Here is a 12,460-nt window from a genome sequence, read left to right as displayed (position 1 = left end):
TCTAACCTCAAATTTTGTATCTAAGGATCTCCACATCACCTAGCGGCGTTCTACTGAAATTGTTCCACATTTCGTGTAGCCACTGATCTTTGCCTACAACAGGTAACATCTAAATTTGTTATACCAAGAGAATTCTCACTTTACGAGACTTTAACAGGAATGTTTAGATTAATTTTACATGAATTCATGCAAAGTTAGGCGATAGCAACTCGGCGATTCCGCGAAATATGAGGCATTTTGACTGCGTATGTTAGGTTAAGTTACTTTTAGAGTCCGAAGGGTATGGCTACTCTTTGTTATTCTCTGCTTTTGGGATTGTAGAAATAAAGATGGCGAAATGCTGACGAGTTTTTCTGTCGAGGACCTGTCAAAGTAGACCGAAATACGCGGTTTTGCGACCTGAATAGCCGATAAATGTGACTTGTCGTGGGTATACGGAGATGCCTGTTCTGCGCGTTTATGGTTTACAAGTGGGAATCATTTTTCTACTGCTGCAAGGTGACGAGCTATGACTGGCACTTTACACTCCTATCTATGTTCGATATACTTATATCACGTTATTATTTACGTCCATTCGTGCCTTTAGTTCCGGTGTGTATTGCCTCTTTAATAATGTTGGACGCAGTCTATCGTTTGGTTCTGGGCTTGTACTTTCATCAGAGTCCTTGTATTTTTGCATGGTGGATGTATACATTTGTAAACATTTCTTTTGAATAACACTTCATTGACCGTTCCAGTTGAAACCTCTCTTGGTAGCAACTATGTGACAATATCTCAAGATGGACCTGCAGTTCTCGGAGCTGCGATCACGCTTCGAGCCGACCTGTTTGATATGAGCGGCAATAGGCCTTCGGGAAAGTTCCAGTACTCGTGGACGGATCATGGATTCCACTCGTACACGGTAGTTGAGCTAATGCAATATTTTTCTCACCAATGACTCCGACAATGCTGAAAAATTGATATCCATTTTACTTTATTGCATGTTTTCCAATTACAGAGCGAATGGACGTCAAATACAACCACTTATTGGACCCTAGTGTATCCCGCAAAGAATTCTACAATTGGAATACATCATGTCGAAGTCACCGTCAGATCATCCTTTGTAATTACTTACGAGATTGCAAAGGGAATGAGCGATGTTCGCATAACCTGTAAGTATTTCGATTGTCTTATTATGCAATGTACTGCAGTGACATATTATCCAGCATTGCTAAATGTTAAGAAACAATTTAATTAAACCATGTTATCGCAAACTATTTTTTCAGCTATGCTCAATGGAAAAATAATGATATCCCAACCCAACAGGACCACCGAAAGTAGATACGTATCATCAACGAGTGAAGCCAAATCAATCGTTAGTTTGCACAAGGGTGATTACAATTACCTGATGACAAACGCGACATCTATCTCGACTTTCTGGTTTGTCGACTGCAAGTTTTACGGCCAATCGGAAAATTTCTCCTTTGGCTACAATTTTACAATTCCAAATACATCGCACACAATCGAAGCCTTGGTGATAGCATCTTTTGACCCACCACCACTGACAACTGTGGCCCCAGTGACGACGTCAACGACGACGATACCGACGTCGAGCTCGATGGCTCCACCAGTACCAATTAATTCTACAAAACTAAACACTACATCAACCCCTAACGAAACAACCCCTGCAACGAGAACGACTTCGACGACTGTGAAGCCAATGTCAAGTTCCACTCCGATGACAAACTCGATCCCAGAGATGGGGAACCTCTCGTTTCCCTATGTTTGCCTCAACTCTTCGATTATACCTCCAGACCCAAACAAGACATATGGGTACTTTGTTAGGAAAGTCGACGTCAGAGGTAGAATCGTTATTTGGTCTAGGATTAGTTAATATGTAAGTACACATTATTTAAACTTTGTTCTCCGATGCAGCCCCCATATCCAATATCACAGTCGAGGGCACAAACTGGGTTCAGCCCTGGGCCTTGTTGTCACTGAACGTAAGCTGCGGAGGCACCGGACCCTTCAGCAAATGCTTACAATACCACCAAGGAGTATACAACGTTACTGGAAACGAGACGTGTTCCTTCATGGATAAACTACAGTCCTGTAACTTCTCCATCACCCATTACTTCTTGGAGCCGAGCGTGTACACCATTCTAGTCATCCTCAACAACGACATCGGCAAGCAAATCTATCCATTGACTATCAACATATACAAAGGTGGGTTTGATTATCAAGACAGTCTTTAATGATCTGTGGCTGTTACATAAAATAAGGTTAACCATGTATGCTTTAGTTACTACGAAACCCCAGCTTTCGGTGATAGTTGTACCGGTGACCTGTTCCTTGGTCGCTATGGTGTTGATCATCTTCGGAGTGGCCTACTACATCCAGAGCAGAGCCAGATTCACCATCGAAGTAGCGGACTTCGACTTCGGTCACAGTAATCCTGAGATGGAGTACAAAACCTTCACCGAGAGGCTGCGAGACTCCTTTAATAACGCTGTAAGCCACGGAAGCGAACGGATAAGCATACGTCCGCCCTATTACGGCAGCATGAACCGTTGAAGGGCTCGGAGGCGCACAGAGACGTAGAATATCGCCGGTAAAAAGCCGTTTCCATGAGTTAACGCCATCAACCTCCTTAATCTATAAAAATTTCAAAGGAAAATCACGCTCGTCCCGAGAAGTGGAGTCGCTTCTGAAGAGATCGAAGGGTTATTTTGACAATACTCTAAAACTTTGTCCGCATTTTCAGAAATACAAGCCGCTCAACGCACCTGGATCGATGCAGTGACAGTGAATCGAGGACAGATGGCCAACATTTAGATGAATTCCAAAGAGAAGATGCACCGACAGAGTTTGAGTCTGTCAGGGTTCCAGCTACGAGATCGACCAGCAATTGCTCGACTCGAGTTGGAACTGTGAGAAAGAGAATAATTCCGGTGGCAAGAACACGTCCATTCCCTGCCGAATGATCGAATAAAATCATTCGGCAAGTAAGAACTTTAATCTGGATTTTCCTAGATGAAATGACGTACACAAATACACATACATATACACTGAATCATCGATTAACTTTAAAGAGGAGACTCTCAAGGGACTCATGAATCATGAAGTTACTAATAGACAGCTTAGCAATTTCGGGTTATGTAAGATGGTTTCTGTGGATCGAAACATTTCCATTGCCAGTGTAGAAAGATTTTTAGCTTGCAAAGCCAGAAATGTCATGATCACTGGGTCAGTGAGCTGCAGTATTCGTAGAGAGTAAGACTTTCGGGATAAAATTCTACCGATGCTCTGTCGAGTCCATCACGTTATCAATTGGATGCTTAATCAATCAACGAATGCACTTGTAATCCACATGATAAGCGACAGGTAATACCGAAATGTGTACATAGAGATGACTATGAAATAAACATTATAGGCTGTGAAGTTGTACCTAAACTTTCACACCAAGGATGAGATTACGTCGGGCTAATTGCCTGCTAATATTTTATCATATTTGCCTAACAAAGATATGCGAACCACGTCAATTGAATATTACATTGAACCCTCATCAATTAGTATCACATATCCTGTCAAGATTAGCGAAATCATGATTCAGGGATAAACTTCGAAAAGCCAATGGACTTTTGCACACCGGAAAGAATAAAAATGACTCTATGTAGCGAATCGATAAGATCAAAGCTTAGGGGAATACCAGTAATTTGCTTTACAGCATGTTTGGAATCGAACGTCAAGGCGGGAGTCTTGGAAATGCTGGCGCTGTGTTATTTTTCATTTCATAGATTCCAATGAACCGCTTATCATTGTGGTATCTTTTGAGGTGAAGATAACATCGTTCGACATCGGGGTTATCAAACTACAATTACTGCGTTCGTGCCGAATCAATGATATGAAATTCTACCAACGTGATATAAAGAACCGATTTTTCTTCCTGGGGATTTTTCCTTCCTTTCCACGTGCAAGATGAAAGATAAAAAACTGTCCAGTCTCTAAATGCAATCGCTACAAAGCCATTGCAAATTACGTTACTGTGCGAGTTATGGCTCGCCGAAACAATGTGACACAGCGTCTTAAAATGTTACATTGCGTCACGGTGACGTCGGAATGCGCTATAAGTGACAGAGAGCGATATTTCGACATTCTCGCGATAACGCGTTATCCGACAACGCAGTGTCGCCTCTCTTCTCGTCGACACCTTAAAAAATTTCACGCCCACGCAAGATCGCTTAAAAAAAAAACACAAGCGGTGCAATAGAGGCAACCTACGGCGAGCAGAAAATATCGGGGCAATAACAAGAGCCGTCACGTACGCGGTTGTCATCCTAACGTAAACAAGCGTGACGAACGACAAACGAAGCACCATTAGGTCATTACGAAATCCTGCGATTCAAGCGATTAACGCGAATTCACGGTCGGCGTAAGGTATCATCGTATCGGTGCCACACTTTTTCACACATTTTTATCAGTCCCGATCTGATACGGATTAACCTCTGCGAACGGCGACGCGAAACGCGCTCTTGCCGGGCGTGGCCGCCATCTTGACCGCCATTTTATCGGTTGCCATGGCGACGCGTCCAGCGTCTATCTAAGCGCGGGTTGTACGAAAATGACGATTTGCGTCACGTAAACGTTTCGAAGCACATAAAACTAATTGAAAATGTGACAGAATGTGGAGGACACAGGCAAGGCCGATGTGCGCGCAATTCGAATGATAAATAACAGGCAGAGGAACAGGAAATCGTCGCGTAGCGAGGTGTACTTCAAAGCGCGGCCGGATGCATTAATTTCCTTATGTCACGTCAAAACGTGACGACCGATTGTTTGGTCTGGTCTCTAAAAGCTCCGCTTAAATACATAAATTCATCCTCGCGACGAAGGGGCCGAGAAAATGCCTGATTCTCGCGAACGAGTGGGAACCCCCGAGTCGCAAGTTACGCGCTTCTTAGGTTAGACTTCCGCGGCGCTTTTTCGTCGTTTCAATAAGAAGCAAGCATTCGCTGAGTGGATATTAAATTTTATATTTCACTCGGCTCGATTTGCAAACGGACGGGTGCGAAGGTCGGTGTGAACGCGAATCGTGACGCGAATGCCGAGAGAAATTCTAGCCAGTGGCATGATCCGACATCGGACGTCGCGTTGACGTGCATTTAAACATTCTTCGAGGAACGGACACGAGGAAACATCGCTTCTTTACGGAGGATTGAGAGATATCATTCACTTTAGTTGGCGTTCACCCTGCTCTCTTTGTTTCCTATATCGCGTAGATCGCTCTAACGCCACTTACAATTAATAAAACTGGACTTCGTTTCAGTCCCGATTGTAAAAATCATTGCTTTACCAAGAAACCCGACAGCGTTTCGCGCCAAATACGTATTTCGCGTCTTTTTGTAAAGATGAAAGAAAAAATGGAAATTGTAGATTTAATGTAATAATCGTCCTCCATTCGTTTTGTGATGGTGACGATGTGCTTATACGTATTTGGCGCAGGTGTCTCAGTCTTGATAAAGGTGTTTTCGACGTGACAAGTGTATTTTGTTGGGAATACAGATTTTCCCGATCGTTCCCAGCCCTCTAAAGGAAGGCCTTCGACGACGCTACTTTCCGATAAACTCTCGGCGATAACGCCACCACTTAAACGTCGGTTTGTTACTGCATTCTACACGAGATTGCCGTTTGCATTCTTCGTGTCTCGTTTCGCGACAATTTACTTATCACCGGCCAATTTTACTCCCCTCCGACTCTCTTCGAGGATGTCCGTTTTTGACGAGCGACGAGATCATTGTCCTTGGACGATATTTACGCCGACGAGACCGTCGTTCGAAGGCTGAGACGAGGCGAGAATAGGAATACCGAATTACATTAGTTTTTATGGAAGTAAGCCTCCACCAAGACTCTTATTAGGACTTGGCCACCTTCGCGACGAGGGACAATCCTAGACGTAGGATTAATCGTAACATATGAACACCTTGTAAACGCTCTCCCCTAAAAATTAAGCCAATATGAAAGAATCATTCTATATATATTATATATTATTTCATGCGAATCTATTTATATGTGACAAAAATCCCCATGAAATCGAGAATAAGAGGTCAGATTACGTTTTTTCGACGAAACGTCCAGTGGAAAGTTTTGCGCTTCCTTATTACCGCTGCACTTTATCGATGATATCGTCTCTTCTGAGGTCACTCGAGGAGTCAGCCGATAGGAAGTGGAGTTCTTCACCGGCAGGCTCCCTGGAAGAAAAAGAAGAGAGTAAGAAAAGAAAGTAAACGCGTCGAACTTCCCTCGAATATTCGCCTCGTTATCGCGGGGGAATTTTCCACGTTCAAGGCGAACACGTGGAAGCGACCGCCGCGGAAAATCGTGCGGAATGGAATTTACTTGATGCGACTATTCCCGGGTCGAATTATGGTTAGGCATGTTATTAAGTACGTTATTAGTATCGTCATACGAAGTTAACGTCGATCTTCTTGCGAAATTCAGTCACGCTCGGAAGTAAATCCCAGATCTATGGACGCAGAATGCCAATAAGATGTGTAGCTATACACAGTTGATTTGACAAATATATTAAACAAATATAAAAGTTAGAAACTAAACATGAATCTCAGGACGCATATTCTACTATATTTGGGAAAGATAGTTGACTTGAATTTCTCATGAGAAGGAAGCAATAAAGGGGCGCTGTTACCTCGCTCTTATTCCTTTTACGTGAAATAGTTCCGCGACGCAATATAGCGATAGCTTAACAGTAAGAGAGAGAAAGGATGGCCCGTCTATTCGTTTTCTTTTTACCGTGATTCCAAGAAAATCAAGGAAATCGTTTACGGGCTGCATAAATCACGCCCGTGAGTGAATCCCTGGATCGTAGGGGGCTCGCTAGGCGGCGGATCGCGCGGCGCCGCTGATTGGTCGAGAGCTCCCGAGCCGCGCTCTGATTGGTCGAGAGCTTCCGAGCCGCGCGCTGATTGGTCAGTCGGTCCGCCCGACCGAGGCGCGGCTCCCCACCTTGCAACCCTCCGTGGAGTGCGCGGCGTATCTAGAGGGGAGACCTCCAGCCCACCGATTTAAAAGCACGCGGCAAATGCACGCGCCAAACATTGATTTAAGTGGTTTTCGCGATCCTTGTTACTCGGGCGGCAGAATTAAATTGCCGCGGGACTCTGTTAAGTTTAATCTATCGTTCGACTCTGGTGATCTCGAGGGGTGTCTCACGGGAATACCCCGCTCGCATTCCTAGCAAAGTTTACGGATTACTGCACACCTCGACGCGTGCTGTTCTTCACCTCGAGATCGGTAGGTGAGTAAAAAAAGCCCCCAACGTTTCTTGGGGACAAAACATCTAAAACTAATCTACCACCGTATCGAATCTAGTTTAAAATTTCATTTGCATTTAAATTCGCACACCAGCATTTATGCACTTTTCATGTAGAAATGTCTTGAGTGCCAGGACCTTCCCTAGGGCCTCCACGTGTACATGAAAAAATCTCAAACGATTCGGTGCATCCAGTTTGGAGAACAGTTGTATTAATATTTCCACCTTTCAATATCTAGAGGCGTTGATTATTACTCTAGTTGGGATATCAAACGGCGAATTAGAGGAGGAAATCCTTGGTCCTGATCTCGCCATAACCGCGGCCGAACTTTTAGCTGGCAACGATAAGATTTCTCCCGGCGAACGAGGAAGTGATCGCAAAGGGGGAAATTCGGTTCAAGTCGAGCGGAGAAGAGGCAAATACTGCGCTAGTTCGATCACGACTTCCCGATCGGCTCTATTGAACGACCGATCGACTCCTGCTTTCCCCGATCGACTCTGAAACAAGGAAAAGATTTAGCAAACTCGATAGAGTTTTCCGGAAAATACATTGAAAAGCATGTGCGAACGGCACCGGATATTCCCTACAAAAATTCGGCACTTTAACTAATCGGTAGAGTTTCGCACCAAATACGTAAATGCTAGCGCTTAAAGTGCGTAGCGCTATAAGCGCGGTATAATTAAGATATTTCACGTTAATCGCAGTTGTTGCAATCGGCTGCTGATTTCGTTTATCGTCGAGGAAATAAGCGGCGTCGCCTGAAGAGCGATCGCTCCTGATAACAGCCTCTCGAGATGATAAAGATTGCCCGGTGGAATCGTCCTCCTCGTCGCCCGGTTTACGTAACCTCCTGTCCGACCGCAGCCAGAAAAGCGGCAGAAAATATAAAAAAGAGGCGTTCTTCAGGAATGACATTGTAGCCGTGATAACGCAGTTAATCTGCAATTTATACCGCGGCTCGCGAGTGTGACTTTCCTCAAGAGCGAATACATTGAAATGTCTGAAAGCCAATTTCAGGATTTTGCTCTAACAAACTGTAAAATCGGTTAAAGGGAGGTTTACACGTGGAATTTTATTAACACTAGAATTACCGGCGGACTGATTTTATTTTTTTTCACCGTATACAACTAGTCATTTTGACTGGGCTTGGTAGTTCTAGTGTTAAATAAGAAACATTTATAGATTTCTAAATCTACTTTCACGTATCGCTAACGACGTGGGTACTAGTAAAGTAAGATTGCCTAAATTGGACCATTTATTTAAATACCATGTTTTCCATATTTAAGCCAATCGACTCCTGTCGAATTCACCGTGGAAAGTTGTAACTTGTACCGTTATTTACGAGTAATAAAAAAAAAATACAACGTAACGGGAGACTCAATGGAAATGGTGAACATCATAAAAAACGTAAACGTCGAGGAGAGTACATTTTGGAAAATATTTTCACCTTTTATGTATACAGAATGACCCTTTCATATAACCATTAAGGCGGTCCAAATTAGGCAACTTTCACCTATTAAATATAGTATGCAACTGTGCATATTTGGCGCGAGACTCTACCGAGTTACCTGAATCGTTCATCCATGGTCCATGGGAAGTACGCGAGGAAACCTTCCGGAATGTTGAACGATGAATTCATGGGAACGAGTCTCTCCCCTTTTATCTTGAAGTGCCTCCTGGAGTCATCTGGAGCGTCCCCTAGGACTCCAGGACGGCTCATCATCCGGGCTGGGAAAAACACCGGGGAATTCCTAGGATTCCAATGTTTTGGAGTAAATCAGCTGATCAAAGAGCCGCGCGTTTACTCACGTGCTCGCGTTATTTGGCCGTCCGTGACTCCAGGGTGTTGGGCGGCGCTCCCGGGTGGATTAAACATTCGGAAATATTCCGCTGATGACACAGTGCGGCCCATCATCTGTTTACGGAAACATGGGGTATAATTTAGATCTCACTTATCGCTCGTAAATACTGAAAAAGGTATTCGCCCGATCTCGCCAGGTTGGAATAACAGCGTGGAGACCGGCAAGGAACAAAACGCGCGGCCAGGGATGACTTTCCCCGGCAGCGGGCTTTTTCGACAGACTTTAAGCCCTCGTAAAAAAAACTCCTTATCTCCCAGCCGCTCTCGTAAAATCTAACAGGCCTTTACGAGCCTCGCGTGACTTTAACTGCTAGGCGGACCGGAGGAAAATCGCCTGGTCGATTAAGTATAAAAAATCTACTTAGGTAGTTAAACCCGAGAAGTCTAGTCGGGGAACGTCAGTGGACATTAGGAATTAGCTGGTAATTTATGAGTGGCAGGGTTCGCCCTCTTGGAGTTGGAAAGCTATTCATTTGTACAGCTCGTGCCCACATCCGCACGGCGCCCTAGTTGATGGGCGAATGCCGGAATTGGCGCCGCGGTCTCCAATATATACCTGACCTTCCACTCGAGTTGCGCGAGCCCCCACCAGAAATGGGTGGCGCCACCATTGAGGGGTAAGAGGTGGCAAGTGCGTTAGCCGTCCGCGGCCTCCACCGGGGGCAGCACAGGTCGCGATTGCACGACCCTGCCCGTGAGCAATCTCCCAACTCATCTCTACGCTTTCCGCGTTGATCCCGTGTGCTTTCCGCGCACTTTCCGCGTGAATGGAAATTAGGCATTAGCCCTGTCAAAACAGTATGTTTTCAGACACGTGTCAGCTGTGGCGGCCACGTGACAGGCAATGACAAGTCATGAAACCTAACCTAGGAGGGAGTGTCTCTCTTTGTTCGCTTTCTATCAGTCGAGTGTCCCTGCGACGTTTTACTATTACCGTCCGGTAATTTAAGCCTGATTACACCCGGTCGCTGTGTCATAGCCTCGATAAACTGATGATTCGCATGTTAGGTTAGGATAGCATAATACCAAACCTAGTATCGGTGCATACAATCGAAGAAATTAGGAATATTCACGAATGAGCTAGCATTATGCCCAATGACGAGAATATGTCAGGCTCAAATGGGGAAGGCTCTTCAGCGGTGAGTAGAAGCCCTTTTCAGCTTCTGATTCCTCTTAGAAACTCCCCGAGTTGACTCGGAAGGCTCTTTGCCGTACTATTTGCATAACTCACCGACTGCTTCCTCTGCTTCCAGGAGACCGAGAGGACTCCGCTGCTGTCAGCCTTCCGCCCTGCCATGGTGGAGAAGAACATCGGGATATCGCAGCAGACCCTGGTGTCGAGTGTCGGGGATCGGGGAGCCCCTGCGAGCAAGGTTCCACAGTATGTGGCAGGCTTGGCATCCACCCTGGGTGCCTTGGCAGCCGGCATGGTGCTGGGTTGGACCTCTCCGGCAGGCAAGAATGGAGTGGATCTGGCGAAGGAGTACGACATACCGTTGACCATTACGGAGTTCTCCTGGATAGGAGCCTTCGCACCCCTGGGGGCAGCTGCGATCTGCGTGCCCATCGGCATCTTGACGGATGTGGTGGGCCGGAAGAACGCCATGCTGGGGCTGGTGGTCCCCTTCACCATTGGCTGGGCCCTCATCATCTGGGCGAACTCATTCGCCATGTTTTGCATAGGCAGGTTCATAACCGGACTGAGTGGCGGTGCGTTCTGCGTGACCGCTCCGATGTACACCGGGGAGATCGCGCAAAACGAGATCCGGGGATCCCTGGGGTCGTACTTCCAGCTGATGCTGACGGCCGGAATCCTCTGCAGCTACGTCCTGGGCACGGTGTTAAACATGTTCCAGCTGTCCATCGTCTCGGCGGTGGTGCCGCTCGTCTTCTTCGGGATCTTCTTCTTCATGCCAGAGACGCCTACGTATTACTTGAAGAAGGGCGACGAAGACGCAGCCCGGGCGAGCTTGGTGCGCCTCCGGGGTCCGCGGTACGACGTGGAGCCAGAACTCCAGGCCCAGCGGGAGTCGCTCGACGAGGCCGCCCGGAACGCCGTCTCCGTCTTCAAGGCTTTCCGCTCCAAGGCCGCCGTCAAGGGCCTGGTGGTAGCCTTCGGGCTGATGCTCTTCCAGCAGCTCAGCGGAGTCAATGCGATCATCTTCTACGCGGGCGACATCTTCCAGAAGGCCGAAGGCACCGACGACCCTGAAGTGGCGGACCGCTCGGCCATCATCGTCGGAGTCATGCAGGTGGTGGCGGTCTTCGTTAGCACCCTCATCGTTGATCGGCTAGGTCGCCGACTGCTCCTCCTCGTCTCCTCCGTGGCCATGTGCCTGGCCACCCTGGTCCTCGGCGTCTACTTCTACCTGAGCAGCTCCGGCCAGAACATCGACAACATCCGTTGGCTTCCTCTCGTCTCCGTCTGCGGCTTCATCATCCTCTTCTCCCTCGGGTTCGGACCCATACCCTGGATGATGATGGGTGAGCTCTTCGCCTCGAACATCAAGGGCATCGCCGGGAGCAGCGCCTGCCTCTTCAACTGGCTCATCGCCTTCATCGTCACCAAATTCTACTCCGACCTGGAGAATGCCCTCGGGGCGCACGTCACCTTCTGGATATTCAGCGGGGTCTGCGCCTTAGGAACCGCCTTCGTCTTCCTCCAGGTCCCGGAGACCAAGGGCAAGACCCTCGACGAGATCCAGATCGAGCTAGGGGCCGCTCCTCCGGCTAGATCCTCCAGGACGAACCCTGAAGGGCCTGCCAAGGCGTGAGGGATCTTCACCCTGGACCGTTTCCTCGACCCGGGCTCTTCGTCCTGGCCCTCTGGGAACCCTCCCAGGGTTCGCCAGGACTCCCTCTACCCTGAGAATTCTCTTGCCTTCGAGAGGTCCGCACCTGCGGCTCGAGATCCTATCTCCAAGACTGATGCGCTTGCGGTTTAAAACCTTCGCGTGTATTATTTAGGATAAGATAAGCACCTTAAGGCGATATCAAAGTGACATCCTTAGATTAATCGTCCATGAAATTACACTTTTCTCCTAACTGAATGTACCGAATCGTTTGAAATTTTACCACGTGGTCATGAACACCCTAAGGAAGGTCCCGACACCAGTTTGGAAAGTTTCATAAGCGAGAGCTCTGAGATGCCGCTTTTATATCGCGTTAAGTGTAATTGTACTTATATGTAAATAAATTATTGACCCTATCACCGATTTATTCTTCAGGGCGCGTTCGGCCCCGATATAATCCTGACTTCGTCGCCAAATCCAGGTAGAGGTCCGTCAGCGGA

General features: G+C 47.0%; 2 protein-coding genes and 1 long non-coding RNA gene across 7 annotated transcripts; 2 read left to right on the top strand and 1 right to left on the bottom strand.

Annotated features, from left to right (window-relative positions):
• Positions 1-6: 6 nt before the first annotated feature.
• Positions 7-3,420, top strand: LOC105694949. 3 transcript variants are annotated; one of them, XM_012416110.1, is made up of 8 exons: positions 7-102; positions 322-498; positions 738-901; positions 998-1,151; positions 1,266-1,841; positions 1,915-2,205; positions 2,282-2,490; positions 2,744-3,420. In XM_012416110.1, the coding sequence occupies exons 2-8, from the start codon at positions 441-443 to the stop codon at positions 2,780-2,782; spliced, it is 1,491 nt and encodes a 496-aa protein (XP_012271533.1). In that variant the 5' UTR covers positions 7-102; positions 322-440; the 3' UTR covers positions 2,783-3,420. The 3 variants fall into 3 exon arrangements, with proteins under 3 accessions (XP_012271533.1, XP_012271531.1, XP_012271532.1); XM_012416108.1 differs by having other exon boundaries at positions 2,282-2,590; XM_012416109.2 differs by lacking the exon at positions 7-102 and having other exon boundaries at positions 298-498; positions 2,282-2,590.
• On the bottom strand, positions 2,495-10,415 carry LOC105694958. 2 transcript variants are annotated; one of them, XR_001103565.1, is made up of 4 exons: positions 8,876-10,415; positions 6,093-6,227; positions 2,766-5,976; positions 2,495-2,634 (listed from the first exon to the last, which is right to left on the bottom strand). It is a non-coding gene; the product is annotated as an uncharacterized LOC105694958 (long non-coding RNA). The 2 variants fall into 2 exon arrangements; XR_002762386.1 differs by lacking the exons at positions 2,495-2,634; positions 2,766-5,976 and having other exon boundaries at positions 6,006-6,227.
• Positions 7,077-12,376, top strand: LOC105694951 (facilitated trehalose transporter Tret1). Of its 2 annotated transcripts, none has more exons than XM_012416113.2 (2): positions 7,077-7,287; positions 10,422-12,376. In XM_012416113.2, exon 2 carries the CDS (start codon positions 10,464-10,466, stop codon positions 11,940-11,942), a length of 1,479 nt encoding a protein of 492 aa, XP_012271536.1. In that variant the 5' UTR covers positions 7,077-7,287; positions 10,422-10,463; the 3' UTR covers positions 11,943-12,376. The 2 variants fall into 2 exon arrangements, with proteins under 2 accessions (XP_012271536.1, XP_012271535.1); XM_012416112.2 differs by having other exon boundaries at positions 7,077-7,291.
• Positions 12,377-12,460: the final 84 nt, after the last annotated feature.

Source organism: Orussus abietinus, unplaced genomic scaffold (assembly GCF_000612105.2).
Source record: "Orussus abietinus isolate OABI.00-Male unplaced genomic scaffold, Oabi_2.0 scaffold86, whole genome shotgun sequence".
NCBI classification, from domain to species: Eukaryota; Metazoa; Arthropoda; class Insecta; order Hymenoptera; family Orussidae; genus Orussus; species Orussus abietinus.
Note: the sequence above shows the minus strand (reverse complement) of the source record. Positions and strands in the feature narration are given on the sequence as shown.

Bases quoted from the DNA above. Each gene is read 5' to 3' on its own strand.
- LOC105694949 (XM_012416108.1), top strand. From the start codon at position 441: ATGCCTGTTCTGCGCGTTTATGGTTTACAAGTGGGAATCATTTTTCTA. The intron at 1,842-1,914 runs GTAGAATCGTTA...TCTCCGATGCAG, and splicing joins TAGGAAAGTCGACGTCAGAG to CCCCCATATCCAATATCACA. The intron at 2,206-2,281 runs GTGGGTTTGATT...TGTATGCTTTAG, and splicing joins GACTATCAACATATACAAAG to TTACTACGAAACCCCAGCTT.
- LOC105694951 (XM_012416113.2), top strand. From the start codon at position 10,464: ATGGTGGAGAAGAACATCGGGATATCGCAGCAGACCCTGGTGTCGAGT.